This window comes from Pseudophryne corroboree, chromosome 1, assembly GCF_028390025.1.
Source record: "Pseudophryne corroboree isolate aPseCor3 chromosome 1, aPseCor3.hap2, whole genome shotgun sequence".
In the NCBI taxonomy this organism is placed as follows: Eukaryota; Metazoa; Chordata; class Amphibia; order Anura; family Myobatrachidae; genus Pseudophryne; species Pseudophryne corroboree.
The window spans coordinates 132,867,975-132,887,760 of NC_086444.1; the positions used below are offsets into that span (position 1 = coordinate 132,867,975).

Sequence of the window (19,786 nt, forward strand, 5' to 3'; positions counted from 1 at the left end):
AGTAATACGTTATTTTGCATAAATAACTGGGTTAATCATCTGTACAGTATGTGCCTCTTTGCTGATATAACAAATTATCTTGCACAGAATGTAATATAACAGCACTGCCCAGTGATCAAATTGGCATGAAAAACTTTAGCCAATGCAGTAATTTAAAGCATACATCAATCAATTACTTCCTAGAGAAAGGGATAACCTTGTTTCCCCCCCCCCCCCCCCCTACCTATATAATCATAATATACCACAACAACACATTGTTACATTATGTAATACAATAATGTTTGCTGGACAAAAAAAAAATATCTCTGAGTCCTGTAACATTCTGCTCAGTGTATTATCATATGTGTGTGGTTTCTTCTTCCATAAGGTATATTATTAAACATGCAAGTTTTGTTTATTTCATTATTGTCAAAAATGCTGAAGGTCGTACTTGGCCTGAGGGTTCTGTATCTAATGAATGTGTTGGTAGCGGTCTCTGCATTTAAAGTCCACGTGGACTGAATGTTGATGCCTCATAGCACTTTCTAGGGGATAAGCTGCATGTCACAAGCAATGTCTCTCTGACCCTGATACGCTTTTGAAGAATTATTAAGTTGACAAAAAATTACAATTGATTAAACAATGCTTAATTATTTTAATTAAATGCATTCCTCTGATGATAATGTGAGTGGAGCGTTTTAATAATTCCAATTAGAGAGGCTTACAAATGGCTTTAGTTTATGAATAAAGCAAGACGGGAAATGTTCAGCAGAAATTAAAATTTCAGAAGTAATATCTCATTGATTTTTATAACTTCCAGAAGCCTGTGTCCATATGGCAGCCGACAGACTTGTAGTTTAAAATCATTCTTGTGCTTCTATGAGTTCTAGATAATTCAAGTACTATAGCTTGGTGTTACTGACTATATGACATTGCGCCTAATTCAGACCTGATCGTAGATGTGCTAAATTTAACACATCGCCGATCAGTCACACAGACATGCGGGGGGACACCCAGCACAGGGCTAGTCCACTCCGCATTTCAGACCTGGACCCCCCACCGCACAAGTACAAAAGCATCGCACAGTGACGTCACGCAGCCGCCGCAGCCCGCCCCCTGCATAGTACGGGCACGCCTGCGTTGCCCGGACCGTACCCCCTAAATGGTGGCCAAACACCGCCGGCCCTCCCGCACAGCGACCGCCTCTGCCTGTCAATCAGGCAGAGGCGATCGCAGGGCTGAGATGGCTGTTGGCTGTCTGGCATGCGCCGGCGCACTGCGGTGCTGGCGCATGTGCAGTTCAGACCTGATTGGCTGCTGTGCAAAAACACACAGCACCGATCAGGTCTGAATTAGACCCATTGAGTTTTAGTTAGAATAGGCCTCAACATGCCCATCTACAGTATACATGGCTGTTTTAAAGTTGCTGTTATCATCATCAGCAGCTTGATGATGAAGTTGCCCATATGTCTAGTGTTTAAAAATCTGATACTCTTTCCTATCCTATATAAGAAAAGGCTGTAGCTGCTCCTCACCTCTGTGGGTAGAATTCAAATGTTTTGCTGGTAGGCGGACACTAGTTGGCCCCCGGCAGAGCAATTCAATTGTTGCTCCGTTCGGACGCGCACAGCCGCCGGCGCTGATGTTACTGTTATGTTGGCTGGTAACTAGTAGTGACATAAGTAACCAGCACTAATGCTATAAAAGGCTGGTAGCTGCTAAAGTGGAAGGGTGGGTTAGGCAAGACTACATTTATGTGAGCATGCTGCTGCTGTGCTGACCTAAGACACTGTAAGTGCAAGTCACTTGCAGCTCAGATCCGGCCACCCATTAGCGTGCTTTGTGTAGCAGAGCAGATTTTTTTGCAGCCATAGTTTCCAGAAAATCTGCTTTGCTCACTGCACATGAGCGTTAAAATTCACCAGCACCAGCAAAAGAAAACAAGAGAACAAATTAAATTATTAGTAGTGGTGTACTGGGAATCAAAATTTGTTTACTAAAATTTAAATCTTTACTGTTACATATTAAAATCTGAAAACATGAGTCCCCTCACTTAATACTTATTAGTTAATGATTATATATAAAGTCCATCCTGTGGTACCAATTGGAACCGATCTGTACCATTTACAGTTGTCAGTTTTTGCAATTATGTTGTACAGTATTTTACATTAAGCTACAGTGAAAGATTTTTCTATGAGTTAGGCGCCTCACCGCAACACCGTTTTGAAAGCACTGGCCCAGCAACAAAACATTTTCAAATATTTGTTATTTACTGCTGAAGGAGTGAAACTCTGTTGAGAAATAAGTAGACTACTATGTCATGTGTATCTACAGATGTGTCCTCATGCACTCTTGCCGCAGTCGAGCCAAACAGCCCTTCGCCTGGTGCAGGGTGACTTGGCTTGCATGAAGCATCTTTTTTAATGTGCGCAAATGAAACGGCTAGATACAACAAACCCTCTGATTCATTTGATTGGCAACATTTGGTCATCTAGGTGTGACTGGGTCTGAATTGGGATGTAGTCAGGATGCCGACGGTCGGGATGATGGCAGTCAGAATCCCGACACTGGAAGAAATGCCAATGCTTGGATCCCTACCTCTAGCATCACCATCGTAAGTATGTGGGGGGCTGGCAGCACTAGCCCACCAGGGGGGAGGTTAGGTTTAGGCACCCCCGGAGAGAGTTAGGGCTAGCCTATAGGGAAGGGAAGGTTAGGGTTAGGTTGCGGGGAAGGGGGGTTAGCCACCCCCAGGGAGGGTTAGCATACCTCCCAACTGTCCCGATTTTCGCGGGACAGTCCCGTTTTTTGGGGACTGTCCTGCTGTCCCACCCGCGGGTCGCAGTGTCCCGCGGTGGGGGGGGACAGTTGGGAGGCTCTGTCTCTCGCTGCCCTGCTTAGCAGAGCAGCGGTGAATAGACGCTGTGCGCATGCGCACAGCGTCTATTCAGTGCAGACAGGGGGAGAGGGGGCATGCCAGCGGCTCACGGAGCGCTGGGCATGCCCCCTCAGTGACGAAATCAGGGGGCGTGGCTCGCGATCGCGGGTCCACCCGCAAAGCCACGCCCCTTTTCCACAGGCCACGTCGCCGCGCGTGTGTCCCTCTTTAAAGCAGCACAAAGTTGGGAGGTATGGGTTAGGCTTAGACTGTGGGGAGGACAAGGGTTAGGTTTAGGCTGCGGGGAGGGGGTGTTGATTAGGTTTAGGCACCACTGGGGAGGGTTAGGGGGAATTGGGGGAGTGTAAGTATACTTACCAAGCCCATGTCAGTATTTTCTCCATGGGGATACCGCAGTCTGTCTTCTGACTACTATGATTTCTAACACAGGGATATATCACACCCTCTGAAACAGTGGCCCTCATTCCGAGTTGTTCGCTCGGTATTTTTCATCGCATCGCAGTGAAAATCCGCTTAGTACGCATGCGCAATGTTCGCACTGCGACTGCGCCAAGTAACTTTACTATGAAGAAAGTAATTTTACTCACGGCTTTTTCTTCGCTCCGGCGATCGTAATGTGATTGACAGGAAATGGGTGTTACTGGGCGGAAACACGGCGTTTCAGGGGCGTGTGGCTGAAAACGCTACCGTTTCCGGAAAAAACGCAGGAGTGGCCGGGGAAACGGTGGGAGTGCCTGGGCGAACGCTGGGTGTGTTTGTGACGTCAACCAGGAACGACAAGCACTGAAATGATCGCACAGGCAGAGTAAGTCTGGAGCTACTCAGAAACTGCTAAGTAGTTAGTAATCGCAATATTGCGAATACATCGGTCGCAATTTTAAGAAGCTAAGATTCACTCCCAGTAGGCGGCGGCTTAGCGTGTGTAACTCTGCTAAATTCGCAATGCGACCGATCAACTCGGAATGAGGGCCAGTATACAAAGTGCTACAATGCAGCAGGTCTGGCTTTTTCCCAAGCCAAGTTCCATTGTGCTTCATCTGTGACTTTGTACATATTTAATACTATTTCCTGTGTGGTTAAAGTCACCGGGCGGCGTCTCTGGTGCAGATTGGGTGGTGTTTTGCTGCGTCTGCAGTGCGAATAAGACGCACATTTAACATAAAAGTCACTACACTACACCACTCGGCACGCCTCACTCGCTGCATGTCCGCAAATCTCTATGTCATATCTGTATATCATGTCTTTATGTTTCTGTTTCCTATCTCATATACATTTATTTCATACCCATTCATTTACATACTGTACACTGTATATACAGAGGAGTTCAGGATATACTACGTATACTGTATCAAAAATGCAATGGTACATAAATTAATATATATATGAATATTCTTTTGTTTAGTATATCCTTATACATTCAAAAGAAAGTCAGTGACCTACTGTATGTCACCTACAGACACAACAAAACACACGCTGTTACCGTAGACATGTGGCATGGCCCTGCATTAATAGTAAATTGTAAGGTTGAAACACTGCACTTTCACGAAACTCCTGCTAATCGATAAAATGGATTGTACTAATTGTCATGAGACAGTGACTTAAACTAATGAGGAAACGCCATTACTGCCAGGCTGATATGACATTGTCCATCTGCTAACATTCGCTAAGGTCATGAATGTGACATTCAGTATTTGGTTAAGCATCTTCTTTTATTTCTGGCAAGTTCAATTTCTATTACACAATAATAGATGGGTTGGCTATGTTTATTTGAGACAAACATATATAATACAAATGTCAGCACCTTCATTTATCTTGCCTGTTTGTAATTTATATTGGCTTTTTCTGACAGTATCATTAGAAGGGTGAATTTATCAGCGCTGTTTTTTCTGTTCTTTACTTACTGGCCTAATATCCTGCATTTACATTTTGTTTGTCGGAACAATTTAAAAGGTAAACACGTGGGGGATTATACAGGAACCTGTTAGCTGAAGTGTCATCTTTGACTCAGATCTGTTCTTTGTTGCCCGCATCCTGTCTATCAACAAATCCTGTTACATAATGTATATGTAAGGGATATTTCACGAATATATACCGCTATCACACAAAATACTGCAAAAGAGTATTAAGTCATGCACTCTTATCTCCAGTATTGGGTTTAGAGGAAGTCCAGCTTTTGCTAATAGTGGCAGAGTGTAGGGTGGGGCTGCAGTCAAACCATACCTCCCAACATCGGTGCTTTGAGATGCGGAACATTGCGTGCTGAAAAGGGGATGGTGCTTCTGGGAAAGGGGGCAGAGCCTCGCAACACCCTTGTTTGCGATACTGGGGGGGGGGGGGGCAGCCAAGCACGTTGCCCTCAGGCTCTCCATGCACTGGTGTGTGCTCCCCCCCTTCCCCCTCAGGACACTGCGACCCGAAGGTGGAACAGCGGGACAGTCACAGAAATATAAGACTGTGTTGGGAGTAGGGAAGCCAATCCCGGGCCATTTTTTCAATCCCGGGTATTGGAATTGAAAAATGGGCAATCCCGGGATACCCGGTATTGGCTTTTAAGTGTGTGGCCGCCCCCGCCCACCCCACACACATTACTAACCGTATACCACGGGCGGGCTGGTGGGGATCTATTCCTGCACTCCCTCAGTGCACGGCTGACGGCGCAGCGTGACCTCATGCTGCGCCGGGGGAGCCGGAAGGAGGAAGCTGGGCAGCGTCTGAGCGTCCTGTGGACGCTCAGCGCTGATCCCTCAATCCCCAGGATTGGAACTTCCAATCCTGGGATTGAATCCCGGACGTTCTTGGCCCTAAATCCCGGGATCCCGCCAATCCCGGGGTTGGCCACCATAGTTGGGAGGTATGTTCAAACACATGGGCTAATCCACTTTATAAGGTATCAGGGTACTGTTAGCCTCAGGGAAAGGGAAAACATGATTTAATGGCAGTCAATTAGGATTGACCTGGGGTGGAGCTTAGCCTTAAAAAAGGTGCTGATACCAGTGGGCGGGATGATTAATGCTTAACCCCTGAGAAATGCGCTATGCACAAGGACTAACATCAATGGACGCTCCAGGCAGCTCTTCTGAGTAGAGGGTGCTGGTCCAAGCGCCCAGCAAGCCAAATGTCAGTCATGTGGGACAGTGACAGTACCGGCCGCAGGGCTCTGCACCCTGGTTAGCAGCATCACACATTCACCCCTAGTTACAGACCTGTTGACGCTGGACCAGCTGGTGGATCTCATGGTTAACATACTGTTGTTTCAGTGACCACCATGAGTTGTTTGAGTTGTCAACCATTGTGACAAAATGTACTATTACACCAAAGTTACAGTGTGAGTGTCATCTTGAAGGTGTCAGTGCTGCAATATGTATGATGAAATGTAAATGTACAATTCATCATATTAAACTCCTAAGTCCCTGATTTCTGACTTTTTTACTGATCTGAATCTTCTGTATTACACAGACTGAGAAACACAGGATACTATGGCCTTTATAATGGCCTAAATTTGGTTCTTTTGTGCATACTGTACTGTACACTATTTCCTGTAATAAGGAAATGATAACGAGATTTATGGTAAGAACTTACCGTTAAATCTCTTTCTGCGAGGTACACTGGGCTCCACAAGGAATAACATAAGGGTGTAGAGTAGGATCTTGATCCGAAGCACAAACAGGCTCAAAGCTTTGACTGTTCCCAAGATGCACAGCGCGGCCTCCTCTATAACCCCGCCTCCGTGCACAGGAGCTCAGTTTAGTTAACCAGTCCAATGCAGTAGCAGGTAACAGAGACGACAATCGTTAGTAGCCACACACACCACACACTCACTACAGGAGAGGGTGTTAGCGGTTAATACCATACCAACCCAAAAAAGCTCAGTGCAACAGGGTGGGCGCCTTGTGGAGCCCAGTGTACCTCGCAGAAAGAGATTTAACAACGGTAAGTTCTTACCTTAAATCTCGTTTTCTGCTGCAGGGCTCCACAAGGAATAACATCAGGGATGTCCTAAAGCAGTTTCTTATGGGAAGGGGACGCACTGTAGCGGGCACAAGAACCCAGCGTTCAAAGGAAGCATCCTGGGAGGCGGAAGTATTGAAGGCATAAAACCTTATGAACGTGTTTCCTGAGGACCACGTAGCCGCCCAAGAAGGTCCAACCGACCGAGTAGAATGGGCTTTGATGGTAGCAGGAGCTGGAAGACCAGCCTGTACATAAGCATGTGCAATCACCATTCTAATCCATCTGGCCAAGGTCTACTTGTTAGCAGGCCAGCCACGTTTGTGAAATTCAAACAGTACAAAGAGAGAATCAGACTTCCTAACGGAGGCAGTTCTCTTCACATAGATACAGAGAGTCCGTACCACATCCAAAGAACGCTCTTTGGAGGAGAACTCAGGAGACTTAAAGGCCGGAACCACAATCTCCTGGTTAAGGTGGAAGGAAGACACCACCTTGGGTAAATAACCCGGGCGCGTTCTAAGAACCGCCCGGTCACAGTGAAAAATAAGGTAGGGGGACTTACAGGATAAGGCTCCCAAGTCCGAGACCCTTCTAGCCGACGCAATGGCCAGCAAAAACAAAACCTTAAGGGAAAACCACTTAAGGTCTGCAAACGCAAGAGGTTCAAACGGATACACTTGCAAGGCCTTCAGAACTACCGACAAATCCCAAGGGGCCACAGGTGGTACATAAGGAGGCTGAATCCGCAACACACCCTGAGTGAAAGTATGGACATCAGGTAGGGTAGTAATCTTTCTCTGAATCCAAACCGACAAGGCAGAAATGTGAACCTTGAGGGAGGCCAGACGCAGGCCTAAGTCCAGGTTCTGCTGTAGGAAGGCCTAAAGTTTAGCCGTACTAAACTTGAAAACGTCATAATTATGAGACGCACACCAAGTAAAGTAATAATTCTAGACCCTATAGTAAATCCGAGCAGAAGCCGGCTTACGGGCCTTCAACATAGTTTGAATGACCGCCTTAGAAAAACCTTTGGCCCTCAAGACGGAAGCTTCAAGAGCCACGCCGTCAAAGCCAGAAGGGCCAAGTCCTGGTAAACACTAGGACCCTGAACGAGGAGGTCTGGTCGTTGTGGAAGTAGAAGGGGACAAACCAGCGAAAGGCCCTGTAGTTCAGAGAACCAGTGCCGTCTGGGCCACGCCGGAGCGATCATAAGTAGGATTCCTCCTTCCTGCTTGAACTTCCATATTACCCTGGGCAGGAGTGACACCGGAGGGAACACGTACGGCAGCCGAAAGTCCCATGGAATTGCCAGTGCGTCCACAAACGCTGCTTGAGGATCCCTTGTCCTTGCTCCGAAGACCGGAACCTTGTAATTGTGTCTAGACACCATCAGGTCCACATCTGGAAGGCCCCACTTGTCCACGAGAAGTTGAAACACCTCTGGATGGAGGCTCCATTCTCCGGCGTGTACGTCCTGACGACTAAGAAAGTCCGCTTCCCAGTTTAGGACCCCTGGAATGAATACTGCCGATATGGCTGGCAGATGGTGTTCTGCCCACTGAAGAATTTGTGATACTTCCCTCATTGCCATGCGGCTTCGAGTGCCACCTTGATGATTTATGTAAGCCACCGTGGTGGCGTTGTCCGATTGTACTTGAACAGGTCTGTTCTGTATCAAATGCTGGGCCAAGTTCAGTGCATTGAACACCGCCCGCAATTCCAGAATGTTTATCGGGAGGAGAGACTCCTCCTTGGTACACCGACCCTGAAGGGAGTGTTGCTCCAACACCGCGCCCCAACCTCTCAGACTGTCATCCGTCGTCAGAAGAACCCAGTTGGAGATCCAGAAAGGATGACCCCTGCTCAAACGTTGGACCTGAAGCCACCAGCTCAGTGACAGTCAGACCTCCGGAGACAAAGAGACCATTTGAGATCTGATCCGGTGAGGCAGGCCATCCCATTTGGCCAGAATTAGCTTCTGTAGAGGGCGAGAATGGAATTGAGTGTACTCCACCATGTCGAAAACCGACACCATGAGACCTAGCACTTGCATCGCCGAATGTATCGACACACGCGGACGAGATAGGAAGCATCGAATCCTGTCCTGAAGTTTCAGGATTTTCTCCTGAGACAAGAAAAACCTCTGGGTGTGAGTGTCCAACAACGCTCCCAGGTGCAGCATGCTCCGAGCAAGGACCAGGGAAGATTTCTTCCAGTTGACTAGCCACCCGTGGGTTTGCAGAAACTGGATAGTCCGATCCAGATGTCGCAGGAGAATTTCTGGGGAATTCGCCAGGATCAGCAAATCGTCCAGGTATGGTAGGATCGTGACCCCTTGACGGCGGAGTGCAGCCGTCATTACCGCCATATCCTTGGTGAAAACTTGCAGAACCGTTGTCAAACCAAAAGGTAACGCCCGAAATTGGTAATGAAGGTTGCCCACTGCAAACCTCAGATACTGCTGATGTGACGTTGCGATAGGAATATGCAGGTAGGCATCCTGTATGTCCAGGGAGACCATATGGTCCCCAGGCTCCAAGGCCAGAACAATATAGCGTAGAGTTTCCATACGAAACTTGGAGACCCTCACATACTTGTTCAAGGACTTCAGATTGAGAATAGGCCGCGAGGACCCGTTCGGTTTCGGGACTAGAAACAGCGGGGAATAATACCCCTTGCTTCTCTGAGCCAGAGGCACCTATACTACCACTCCTGTGTCCAGGAGGGACTGTACCACTGAATGAAGCATTGTTGCCTTCACCAGATCCGAAGGGACGTCTGTCAGGCAAAATCGATGAGGGGGACGATTCTTGAAGGATATGGCATAACCTCGAGTGATGACTTTCCGCACCCAGGCATCTGAAGTGGTCTTCAACCATTCCTGGGCAAACCCTAGAAGTTGGCCCCCCACCCTGGGATCCCCCAGAGGGAGGCCCGCCTCGTCATGCGGCAGGCTTGTCTGTTTTGGATGCAGGCTGACGGGCAGCCCAGGCCCTCTTTTAGGTCTGGGCTTGGCAGGTTTGGAAGCACGAGCTTGTTTCGGGTACGCCTGACATTTTGCTTTTCCTGGAGGACGAAACGGCCGAGGCAAAGTACTTTTAACCTTCGGCGCAGAAGGTGCCGTACTTGGTAGGCAAGCTGTTTTAGCAGATGCCAAGTCAGCCACAATCATATTGAGGTCTTCTCGAAAAAGAATGTCTCCCTTAAAAGGGAGCACCTCCAGGGTTTTCTTAGAATCCATGTTCACAGACCAGGATCTCAACCAAAGGATACGCCGAGCCAAGATGGACGTAGTAGCAGCCTTGGCCACCAGCACCCCGGCATCAGAAGCCGCCTCCTTAAGGTAATGAGAAGCCATGGCGATATATGAGAGACATTGTCTAGCATGATCAGAAGCATTAGAAGGTAGCTCCGCCTCCAGCTCCTGAGCCCATGTTTCAACAGCTTCAGCAGCCCATGTTGCTGCAATGGTTGGCCTATGCACAGCCCCTGTTAGGGTGTAAAACGCCTTTAAACAACCCTCCACATGTCTATCCGTCGGTTCCTTCAGAGAGGTGACTGTAGTCACTGGCAGAGCTGAGGAAACCACTAGCCTCGCCACCTGAGAATCCACTGGTGGAGGAGTTTCCCAAATTTTACATAGCTCCGCAGAGAAAGGATAGCGAGCCAACAGTCTCTTATGCGGTGTGAACTTTGTTCCTGGATTTTCTCAGGATTCCTGAAGTATGTCAGCCATGTGTTGAGAATGAGGTAAAACTTGTTTAACCACTTTCTTATGTTTAAATCTGTCCGGATTTTTTGAAACAGCCTCAGGCTCGGGTTCATCAAAAACTTGAAGAATCAGCCTGATAGCCTCAATCAAATCAGGGACATCCACCTGTGACCGTCCTTCCCCATCTGAAACATCTGAGTCAGTGTCCGTGGGGTCAGTATATGCGCCATCCTCGGCCCGTTTGGAAGACGTCTTAGGAGGGCGAGAGTGAGACTTCTTTTTAGACAGTGATTGGTTCAAGTGCTGTAACTGAAATTATATCTGATCTGCCCATGGCGGATTAACTGTAGGGACCATAAACTGCTGCACTGGCATAGGAGGTCCCACAGGGGGCGTAAGCTTAGTTACCAGCGTATTTAATAACGTGGAGAAGGTAGCCCATGGTGGGTCATTGTGGACCCCTGCAGCCACAACTCCACTGGGGGGTAAGGAAGCCCCTGAACCTGAATTCTCTGCTGCCATGTTTTCCTCAAAAGTGTCTGCAGTGTTACCTCCACGCAATGTGGGATCAGCCCCATTTCCATTGCCCCTTGTAGCTGACATAATGATAAACTCAATATCAGGCAATCTGGTACAATATTAGCAGCACTATATCTAGCATGAACGCCCAGTGTAATGTATCAGCACAAACCGGGAATCCAAGAGATATACAGTATGGTGACTATAAATCACATAGAAAAATACACAGTAAGTATATCTTGTGAAACACCTATATTAGTTAATAAACCCGACGTAATTAGTCCCCTCAGGTTACAGAATATAGGTGTAGCAGGCTGAGTGAAATACACAAAATGGCAACCACGCAGCAGCTACATGCACACACACATAAAGTCACAATATACAATGCAGAAGTTATATAACACAATAAGACTGCACTGGACTAGCAATACAACGTAATACTCAGTATAATTATATATATATGAACAGGAGATATAGCAAAACACAGTTAAACTGGATGTATATCACAGGGTAATAGTACCACACAACCCAGACTATATGCACTCTTTCTTAACTAACACTGTCCACTGACAGGTAGAATACTTAAGTGTCCTGTAAAATGCACAGCGCTGACGTGCAGGCGGCTTTACAGAGGAGGATTTGTCCAAGCAGTCCCAGGAACAGCACAGCACTGTGTAATGGCGGCTAACAGGGAGTGAGGAAGAGAGATATGTAGCTCCAGGGCGGGAACATTTGCCTAAATGGCGCCCTGGGGGAGGGGCTACAGGTCAGGCCTTATTCTCCTTGCTGGCTTCCCCACCGGGCTCTGCAGGCTGTAAATAAATGGTTTTAGAGAGAAAACCAACCTGTGCCCAGTGTCCCGATGACTAATGGAGCGGCTGCCCCTTACAGTGTCCACGCCAGCACGCACGGCCCGCCTCCCACCGGCCGGGCTGTATCGCGATTACAGCGGGCCAAAGAGACCCCTTACCTCCCCCTATATGCGGCCACGCGATCCAAGAGACAGCGGCAAGTGTGTGACTGACATAGAGGAATACCGGAGCCTCTGCTGTAGTTACCCGGCAACCAGGGCGCGGGAGCATACAGCGCCGCTGGGGGAGTGATGTTGCTGCAGCAGGGGATGCCTGACTGACATCTAACACTGCTGCAGCCCTTGATGTCTTCTTTTCTTCTGAAAATAGCTTTCTTAGGGCTGCCTGAGCAGCCCCCCTGTTGTATGCCTACTTACTGCATGGCACCAACTTACAAACTAATTTCCTGTGCACGGAGGAGGGGTTATAGAGGAGGCGGCGCTGTGCATCTTGGGAACGGTCAAAGCTTTGAGCCTGTTGGTGCCTCGGATCAAGATCCTACTCTACACCCTGATGTTATTCCTTGTGGAGCCCAGTGTACCCCGCAGCAGAAATATCTAATATCCCTTTTCCACCTAATTCCCAGGTCTGAACATAGGCCCTCATTCTGAGTTGTTCGCTAGCTGCTTTTAGCAGCATTGCACACGCTAGGCCGCCACCCTCTGGGAGTGTATCTTAGCTTAGCAGAATAGCGAACGAAAGATTAGCAGAATTGCGATTAAATAATTCTTAGCAGTTTCTGAGTAGCCCGAGACTTACTCCTACACTGCGATCAGCTCAGCCCGTTTCATTCCTGGTTTGACGTCACAAACACGCCCTGCGTTCGGCCAGCCACTCCCCCATTTCTCCAGCCACTCCCGCGTTTTATCCTGGCACGCCTGCTTTTTTCCGCACACTCCCAGAAAACGGCCAGTTTCCGCCCAGAAACAGCCACTTCTTGTCAATTACACTCCGATCACTTCAACGATGAAAATTATTCGATCGGACGTGAGTAAATCTACTAAGTTTTGTGCTAAAATACTTAGCACATGCGCGCTGCGTACCATGCGCATGCGCTTTTTTGCCTTAATCGCTCCGTTGCGAAAATCGGCAACGAGCGAACAACTCGGAATGACCCCCATAGTTCCAAACCGGGTCAGAGCCCTTTCCACCTGTTCACACTGCACACGGGCGCAGTGCCAGCACTTGCCCGGGGAAAGCAGCTCTCCCCATACTGCGAATGGGTCCAGGGTTGGATGACCTGATTTACCTGTTAAGCCTCAGCTTACCCGGATCCTTGCCAGGTAAAACCCTGCTAGCTACCAGGGTTGGATACCCAGCTCACTGGACCTGGGTGGACCCTTTTCCACTGAGAAGAGTTGATGCATTCACGTGCAATAACCCTGGATTTAGTGGAAAAAGGGTTATACGTTACATATCATCCAACATGCAGAAACCTGAAACTTTCATTGTACTGTACATGTGGTCTGAATTAATAAACTGTGTACAATGTTTCAAAGACAGATCAGGGACAGTTATTAGCTGTATATTAAGGGGGGAACTATTTTCATGAATGTGATAAACAGTGTTGGCAAAATTTATTTCCTTCATTGACTTCTGTAGTTTCATGTATTGAATAATGCACTATAGTAAGTTTCAGGATATAACTAATATTACTGATTCCGTAACCGGTGCAGCGCCTGCCTACTCTCATTTATTGCCATCTGTTATAAAGCCGGCAGCCAGTACTACATCAAACTGAAGAGCCACAGTTGCAGGTGGAAGGTTGTAATTTATTTGGTGAAAAAGGACCTTATGGAGTAAAAATTGTTCTCTTTCCCACTTTTTCCTGGCCTAAATCTAGTGGACAAAAGGAAACAGCCCTTTTGGGATGGGGGGGGGGGGGGTGTAAGGAGATGTTGGGATCTCTTTTAGAAACACTGTTGACACAGTCCTGATCCTTTCAGTTCCTTAGCACTGCAGTCTGGCACATTACTAGCAGCTACAGGCACACTCACTTTTGGGGGTACTGGTGTACCAAATCCAGTGTGCATGTGTGGTTCAGACCCACCCGTGCAGAGCACATAATGAGAAGATCTGTAGTGCGGACAGTTGTGCGGCCATTCAGAAGCGAATATGCAGTGGTAACGTATGCCATTTTAGACAGTCCTTTTCGTCCTTCCTTAAAACCTTCACAGTAAAAAGGTGAACTTCGCTACAATTGTTTTTGCTCTTTAGAATATGACTTTAAATGTCTGCAAACATAATCCCCTTTTATTTACAAATGGTGTCTCTTGTTAAATTGTCTTTTTTTTCGCTGGTGCTAAATTAAATATTCACTGATGTTACACTTTTCACAGAAGAACAAAAATGTGCCCACTGCAAGTTACGTTTGGTTAATCCGACCTACAGTACGTATCTGCAATATTGCTACAAACAGCTTCTAGGAATACAGTGAGTGAAAGGCCCGGATTTGCGGAAAGGTCGCGCAGAGTATATTTTGTTTTTAGAGCTGAAGCACAGCAAGGGTTGGAACCAGAGCAAGTTAGGGTGGGGAGGGTGTTCCATTAGGTAGTCGCAAAACGCCCACTAAGGAATTGTCTAAAGGTGCCCACACACTAGAACGACTGATCAGACCCTGATCGGACGATATATCGTTGGATACATCGGATGTGAAAAACCACAAAGATTTGTCCTAAATCGTTTGTTCTGTTCCTAATCTTCCCTGCAGCAGGGAAGAGCTGAAGTTACGACAAACGACCCGCGGGCAGACCCGGTAATAGGGAGGGACAAAGGGGACACCCGTACAGGGCCCCGAAGTTCAGGGCCGTACCAACCATTCCCCCTGCGCCTCCGTCAACTTGGTCCGGTCCGGGTGGCTCCACTGACTCCCCCTCCGCTCCGTCATTACACATGCACTGCTCCGAGGCTGCCAGTGCTTCCCTGTAGTGTACTCTGTCCATGCAGCCGCCACCGCTGAAGAGCCATGCAGCCCCCACAGGACAACCAACCACTTGCTCCTGACAGTCGTTTAGTAAAAGGCTTCCCAAAGAGCCGCACACAGCCCCACCACTGTCCGTATTACAGACAATACAGACCCTATGGTGAGTCCCTTTACACATATACTGTGTATATGTATATATATATATATTTGTGTGTGTATATATATATATATATCCACCCTCTGCTTTAAAAGGGGGGGTGTTTGCGCGGCCCCAGATATATCGCTGTACTGGGACCCACAATTTCTGTTGCCGGCCCTGCCCGCGGGACCACCCAGCAGATCATTATCGTTTAGGAACACTGGCCCTCATTCCGAGTTGATCGGTCGCAAGGCGAATTTAGCAGAGTTACACACGCTAAGCCGCCGCCTACTGGGAGTGAATCTTAGCTTCTTAAAATTGCGACCGATGTATTCGCAATATTGCGATTACTAACTACTTAGCAGTTTCAGAGTAGCTCCAGACTTACTCTGCCTGTGCGATCAGTTCAGTGCTTGTCGTTCCTGGTTGACGTCACAAACACACCCAGCGTTCGCCCAGGCACTCCCACCGTTTCCCCGGCCACTCCTGCGTTTTTTCCGGAAACGGTAGCGTTTTCAGCCACACGCCCCTGAAACGCCGTGTTTCCGCCCAGTAACACCCATTTCCTGTCAATCACATTACGATCGCCGGAGCGAAGAAAAAGCCGTGAGTAAAATTACTTTCTTCATAGTAAAGTTACTTGGCGCAGTCGCAGTGCGAACATTGCGCATGCGTACTAAGCGGATTTTCACTGCGATGCGATGAAAAATACCGAGCGAACAACTCGGAATGAGGGCCCCTGAACGATTTGCACTTTTCAGAATGATTTACCATTAGGATGCTTCTAAATCGTTCCTAAAATCGTTGCAGTGTGTGGGGTTTTTTAGTTAAAGAACAGCATTATGGGGGTCATTCCGAGTTGTTCGCTTGTTGCCGATTTTTGCAACAGAGCGATTAAGGCGAAAATGCGCATGGTACGCAGTGCGCATGCGCTAAGTATTTTAGCACAAAACTTAGTAGATTTACTCACGTCCGAACTAAGAATTTCCATCGTTGAAGTGATCGGAGTGTGATTGACAAGAAGTGGGTGTTTCTGGGCGGAAACTGACCGTTTTCTGGGAGTGTGCGGAAAAACGCAGGCGTGCCAGGATAAAACGCGGGAGTGTCTGGAGAAACGGGGGAGTGGCTGGCCGAACGCAGGGCGTGTTTGTGACGTCAAACCAGGAACGAAACGGGCTGAGCTGATCGCAGTGCAGGAGTAAGTCTCGAGCTACTCAGAAACTGCTAGGAATTTTCTATTCGCAATTCTGCTAATCTTTCGTTCGCAATTCTGCTAAGCTAAGATACACTCCCAGAGGGCGGCGGCCTAGCGTGTGCAATGCTGCTAAAATCTGCTAGTGAGCGAACAACTCGGAATGACCCCCAATATACACTATACTGTATACTGTAGATATGTAGATGTTTATTTTACATTTTTATGGATCAACACAACACGTTTCCATTTTAGAGTTGATGATATAAAATAAGGTGCAGTTTTAGATGGAAAAAAAATAACTAACATTATATTATTGAGACAACTTTGAGAAAACTTTTTGCCTTCATTCGTTTTGGGAAAGGCAGACAGAACGATAAATACATGATAAGTTACTGTTGGTTGTTTTTTTTTTTTTTTTTTTTTTTTTTTAAGTATAAAAGCCTACGAGGTTCTCTTTCCTTGCTTTCTCCTATTCACTTTATGTTTAATTTTTAAAATATTACCAGGGGCTTGTTTAGAATTGCATTTGTAATACTTGAGAAATGCCCGTAATTACAGATTCCTATGCAAGAAATATATTCTATCTAGAATGCCTAGCTTAAAAAGTAACAAATGCATCTTCGTGCCATGGCCACACAAGTGAGCAACGTCCTGTTTGTTCTTCTATTATAGTCAAAACTGAGTTTTCCATTAATTTGTGTTTTCATCGCACTCCAAACAAACAGATTTACACTTTAATCCCAGGTTTGTTTTCATTGTAGTTAACTAGTTTTAGAGCACTTACAGTGGCGTCACTAAGGGGGTGCGGGCCACACTGGGTGACACCAAAATAGCCGAGGTGCTGTGCTATTTTGATGCCCCATCCTCGGTCGAACAGCAGTGATGGATGACGCCACCCAGAGTGATGCCACTGAGCACTTATTGTCATCGGTCAAAACGATGCAGCCAGCCAAACTGGAGATTGAAGTGGCGAGATTAGAACATATTGGGGACGATTCAATGCGATGTGCCGCTGGCACGTGTCTGCCATCTGCTAGTGCCAACATCAAGGTGCAACGGAAAGCTTGCAGTGCCAATACAGTACGTGCCATATGTGGTTCCGGAGCGGTATATTGCATCTGTTGCGTACAGTTTAATTCCCCACATTGCAACCAATTGAAGCTTCAAACTGTTAACAGGGGATGTAGTAATATGACCGGCGGTCAGGAGACCGCCGGTCACAATACCTCCCCTTACATCCCGACCACTTATAATTCTGACAGTCGGCAAGCCAACTAGCAGGGACTATTCCCGCTCATGGATGTCTACGACACCCATAGAGTGGGTATAGAAGCTGTGCCACCAAGCCCGCAAGGGGCTTGTTGCGCTCGCCCCCCTGCTGGCATACCGCCGTCAGTATGGTGGAGACCGCCGGTCACGCATACCCAACCCGTTAACAGCATTTTGTTAGTGTTTCAGCTCAACAAACTCCTATATTTTTTGGATTAAGTAAGTTTGAAGTAGGAGTGACCTGGCCGACGTAGCCTATCAGAGGAGTTAAATGTCCGCAACAGCATCGAGTAGTGAGGTGATGCTCCTCTCTAATTGGTGTGGGAAGAGTGATAGCTTCCATACGTCAAGATTCTTTGGTTTCAGGCCTTGACGTAAGACATCCAGCAAAAGCCAAAATACTCGTAATGTTAATGCAGAATTGACTTTAATTAAACATAATCAGTTTCTTGATCGTAGTGTATCATTTTCTTATTGAGCAGATTAAACTTGGAGGCAGTGAAGCACAGCTTGCCTGCATTTATAGCTGCGGAAATTAAATGTATTAATGTTTCACTGTCAATGTATAATAATGCGTTCATTTCTCTCTTTTCCATTCCCAGATTGCTCTGAGAGACCCAGTCCATGCGGTGTCACTACAGCATTTTGTCTATGAAAAGCTGAAAGCACAGCAGGAATTACTGGGAGATGAAGGATTCCGATCGCTAATGGAAACTGTAGATACAGAAATAGTAAAACAGCTCCAAGAATTTTTACAGGGCTTCTAAAATTATGCACACCAAATTTGTTACAGAATTATTAAAAATCTTATTTCCTTAAATAAAAATAATATTATGCAAGCAATTGTTTGTGCTTGATTAAAAAGAGAAGTCAAACATTTTTATTTTTTTTAAATTAGTAAAAAGATGGAAATCCATTTTTGTACTGGATAAGACAAGTTGTTGCATTTTGTTGCACGTGTTCATCACTGGAATCTTGTGTGTGTATATAATGTATGACGCTTGCTATAGGTCCTCTCCCTTCTTCAGGAGTTCCTGCTCACTTGCCTAAGTTAGAGCTGTCTGTCATGCCCTAATTCAGCTCTGGATGCGTACGCTAAAAGCCTGCACTGCTCACACACTACTTCCCCCTTTCCTATATTCATGCAAGGGTCAGATTAACAATGGGGCGAATGGGACTTTAGCTCCAGGCTCCACGTAAACCCAGGCCCATCAACATGACGATGATGATAACCAGCCGCCCAGTTGGCCAAATGTTTGGCCATAAAGAATAAGTATTAAAATTGTATTTGTATTTTCCACACAAAATTATGCAATTTTTCCTACTTTGATGTACTTAGGTAGACATTGTGGCTGATAATGTAGGGGTTATATACTGTGGCAGTATGAAGGAAACTTGCACTTGGATTCTGTGTGGGGTAGGAGGAATACGCCCACTGTGAGCATACCTAAGGGCTGCAGAGTGAGTCAGTCTGGAAGATTGCTGCAGTCATGAGAAACTGCCTGTTGAACAGAGCCCAGGTGGAGGATGTAGTCAGGATCCCAGCAGTTGGTATCCTGGCGGTCAGAATACCGACCCCGGGATCCCGACCGCCAGAAAGCCGGCAGTGCTGCCACAGCTATTCCCACTCCTGGTTGTCTACGACACCCATGGAGCGAGAATGGGACCTGTCGAGAGCCACCAAGCCTGCAGCGTGTCGAGCATAGCGAACCCGCATTCTGGTGGTCAGGGTTCCGTCGTCTGTATTTTGACCGCCGGGAACCCAATCGCCAGGATCCCGTACCCAACCCCCAGGTGGGGCTGCAGTCAGAGTGTAATTGGATGGGTTCCTAATTCATACCTACAGACACAGGGAGAACCCTAAACCCCTGGCACTGCACTTCTGGAGCTGTGCCAGCCATGCTAGGCCAGAGCCAGTGTTATCCTGCAGGAAGCAGGCACAACTGAGAGACTTTGTTGCAGACTAGCTGCCCATATATAGAGGGGCCAAGCAGTGATGCAGTGCCCTACACAGGGGCTAGGCTGTTTACTATTTTTCAATTTGACTTTGCTGACAGTAAAGCATTGTATTTATTCACCGGAAAAAACTGTGTGTGAACCCTGGCTAAGCGCTTGGGTACTGCACCAGTACAATTACCCCATGTCACCACAATACATTCACCTGACACCGCTCATAGCTTCTCACAATAGGTCCTTGATCATTTTCAGCATCAGGCCCATGTGGCCCTTAATCCAGCCCTGCATAAATGAAGATCCCTCCATCTATTATTCCATTCCTAGGTTACTACACATGAGTATCAGGATGAGTGTGCTTGTTTCTGGTGAAGGTATTCTCTATGATGTAATGGA

The 19,786-nt window shown here is 47.2% G+C and overlaps 1 protein-coding gene across 4 annotated transcripts in view; it reads left to right on the forward strand.

Moving 5' to 3' along the window:
* The window catches only part of IPO11 (importin 11), a 1,123,558-nt gene extending 1,105,278 nt beyond the window's left edge, over positions 1-18,280 (forward strand). For 3 of the 4 annotated variants that reach the window (XM_063963049.1, XM_063963018.1, XM_063963012.1), the window contains exon 30: positions 18,040-18,280. In XM_063963049.1, the coding sequence (XP_063819119.1) occupies positions 18,040-18,204 (165 nt within the window). In that variant the 3' untranslated portion in view covers positions 18,205-18,280. The remainder of the gene's footprint in view (positions 1-18,039) is intronic. The other variant, XM_063963036.1, reaches the window with a different exon arrangement.
* Positions 18,281-19,786: the final 1,506 nt, after the last annotated feature.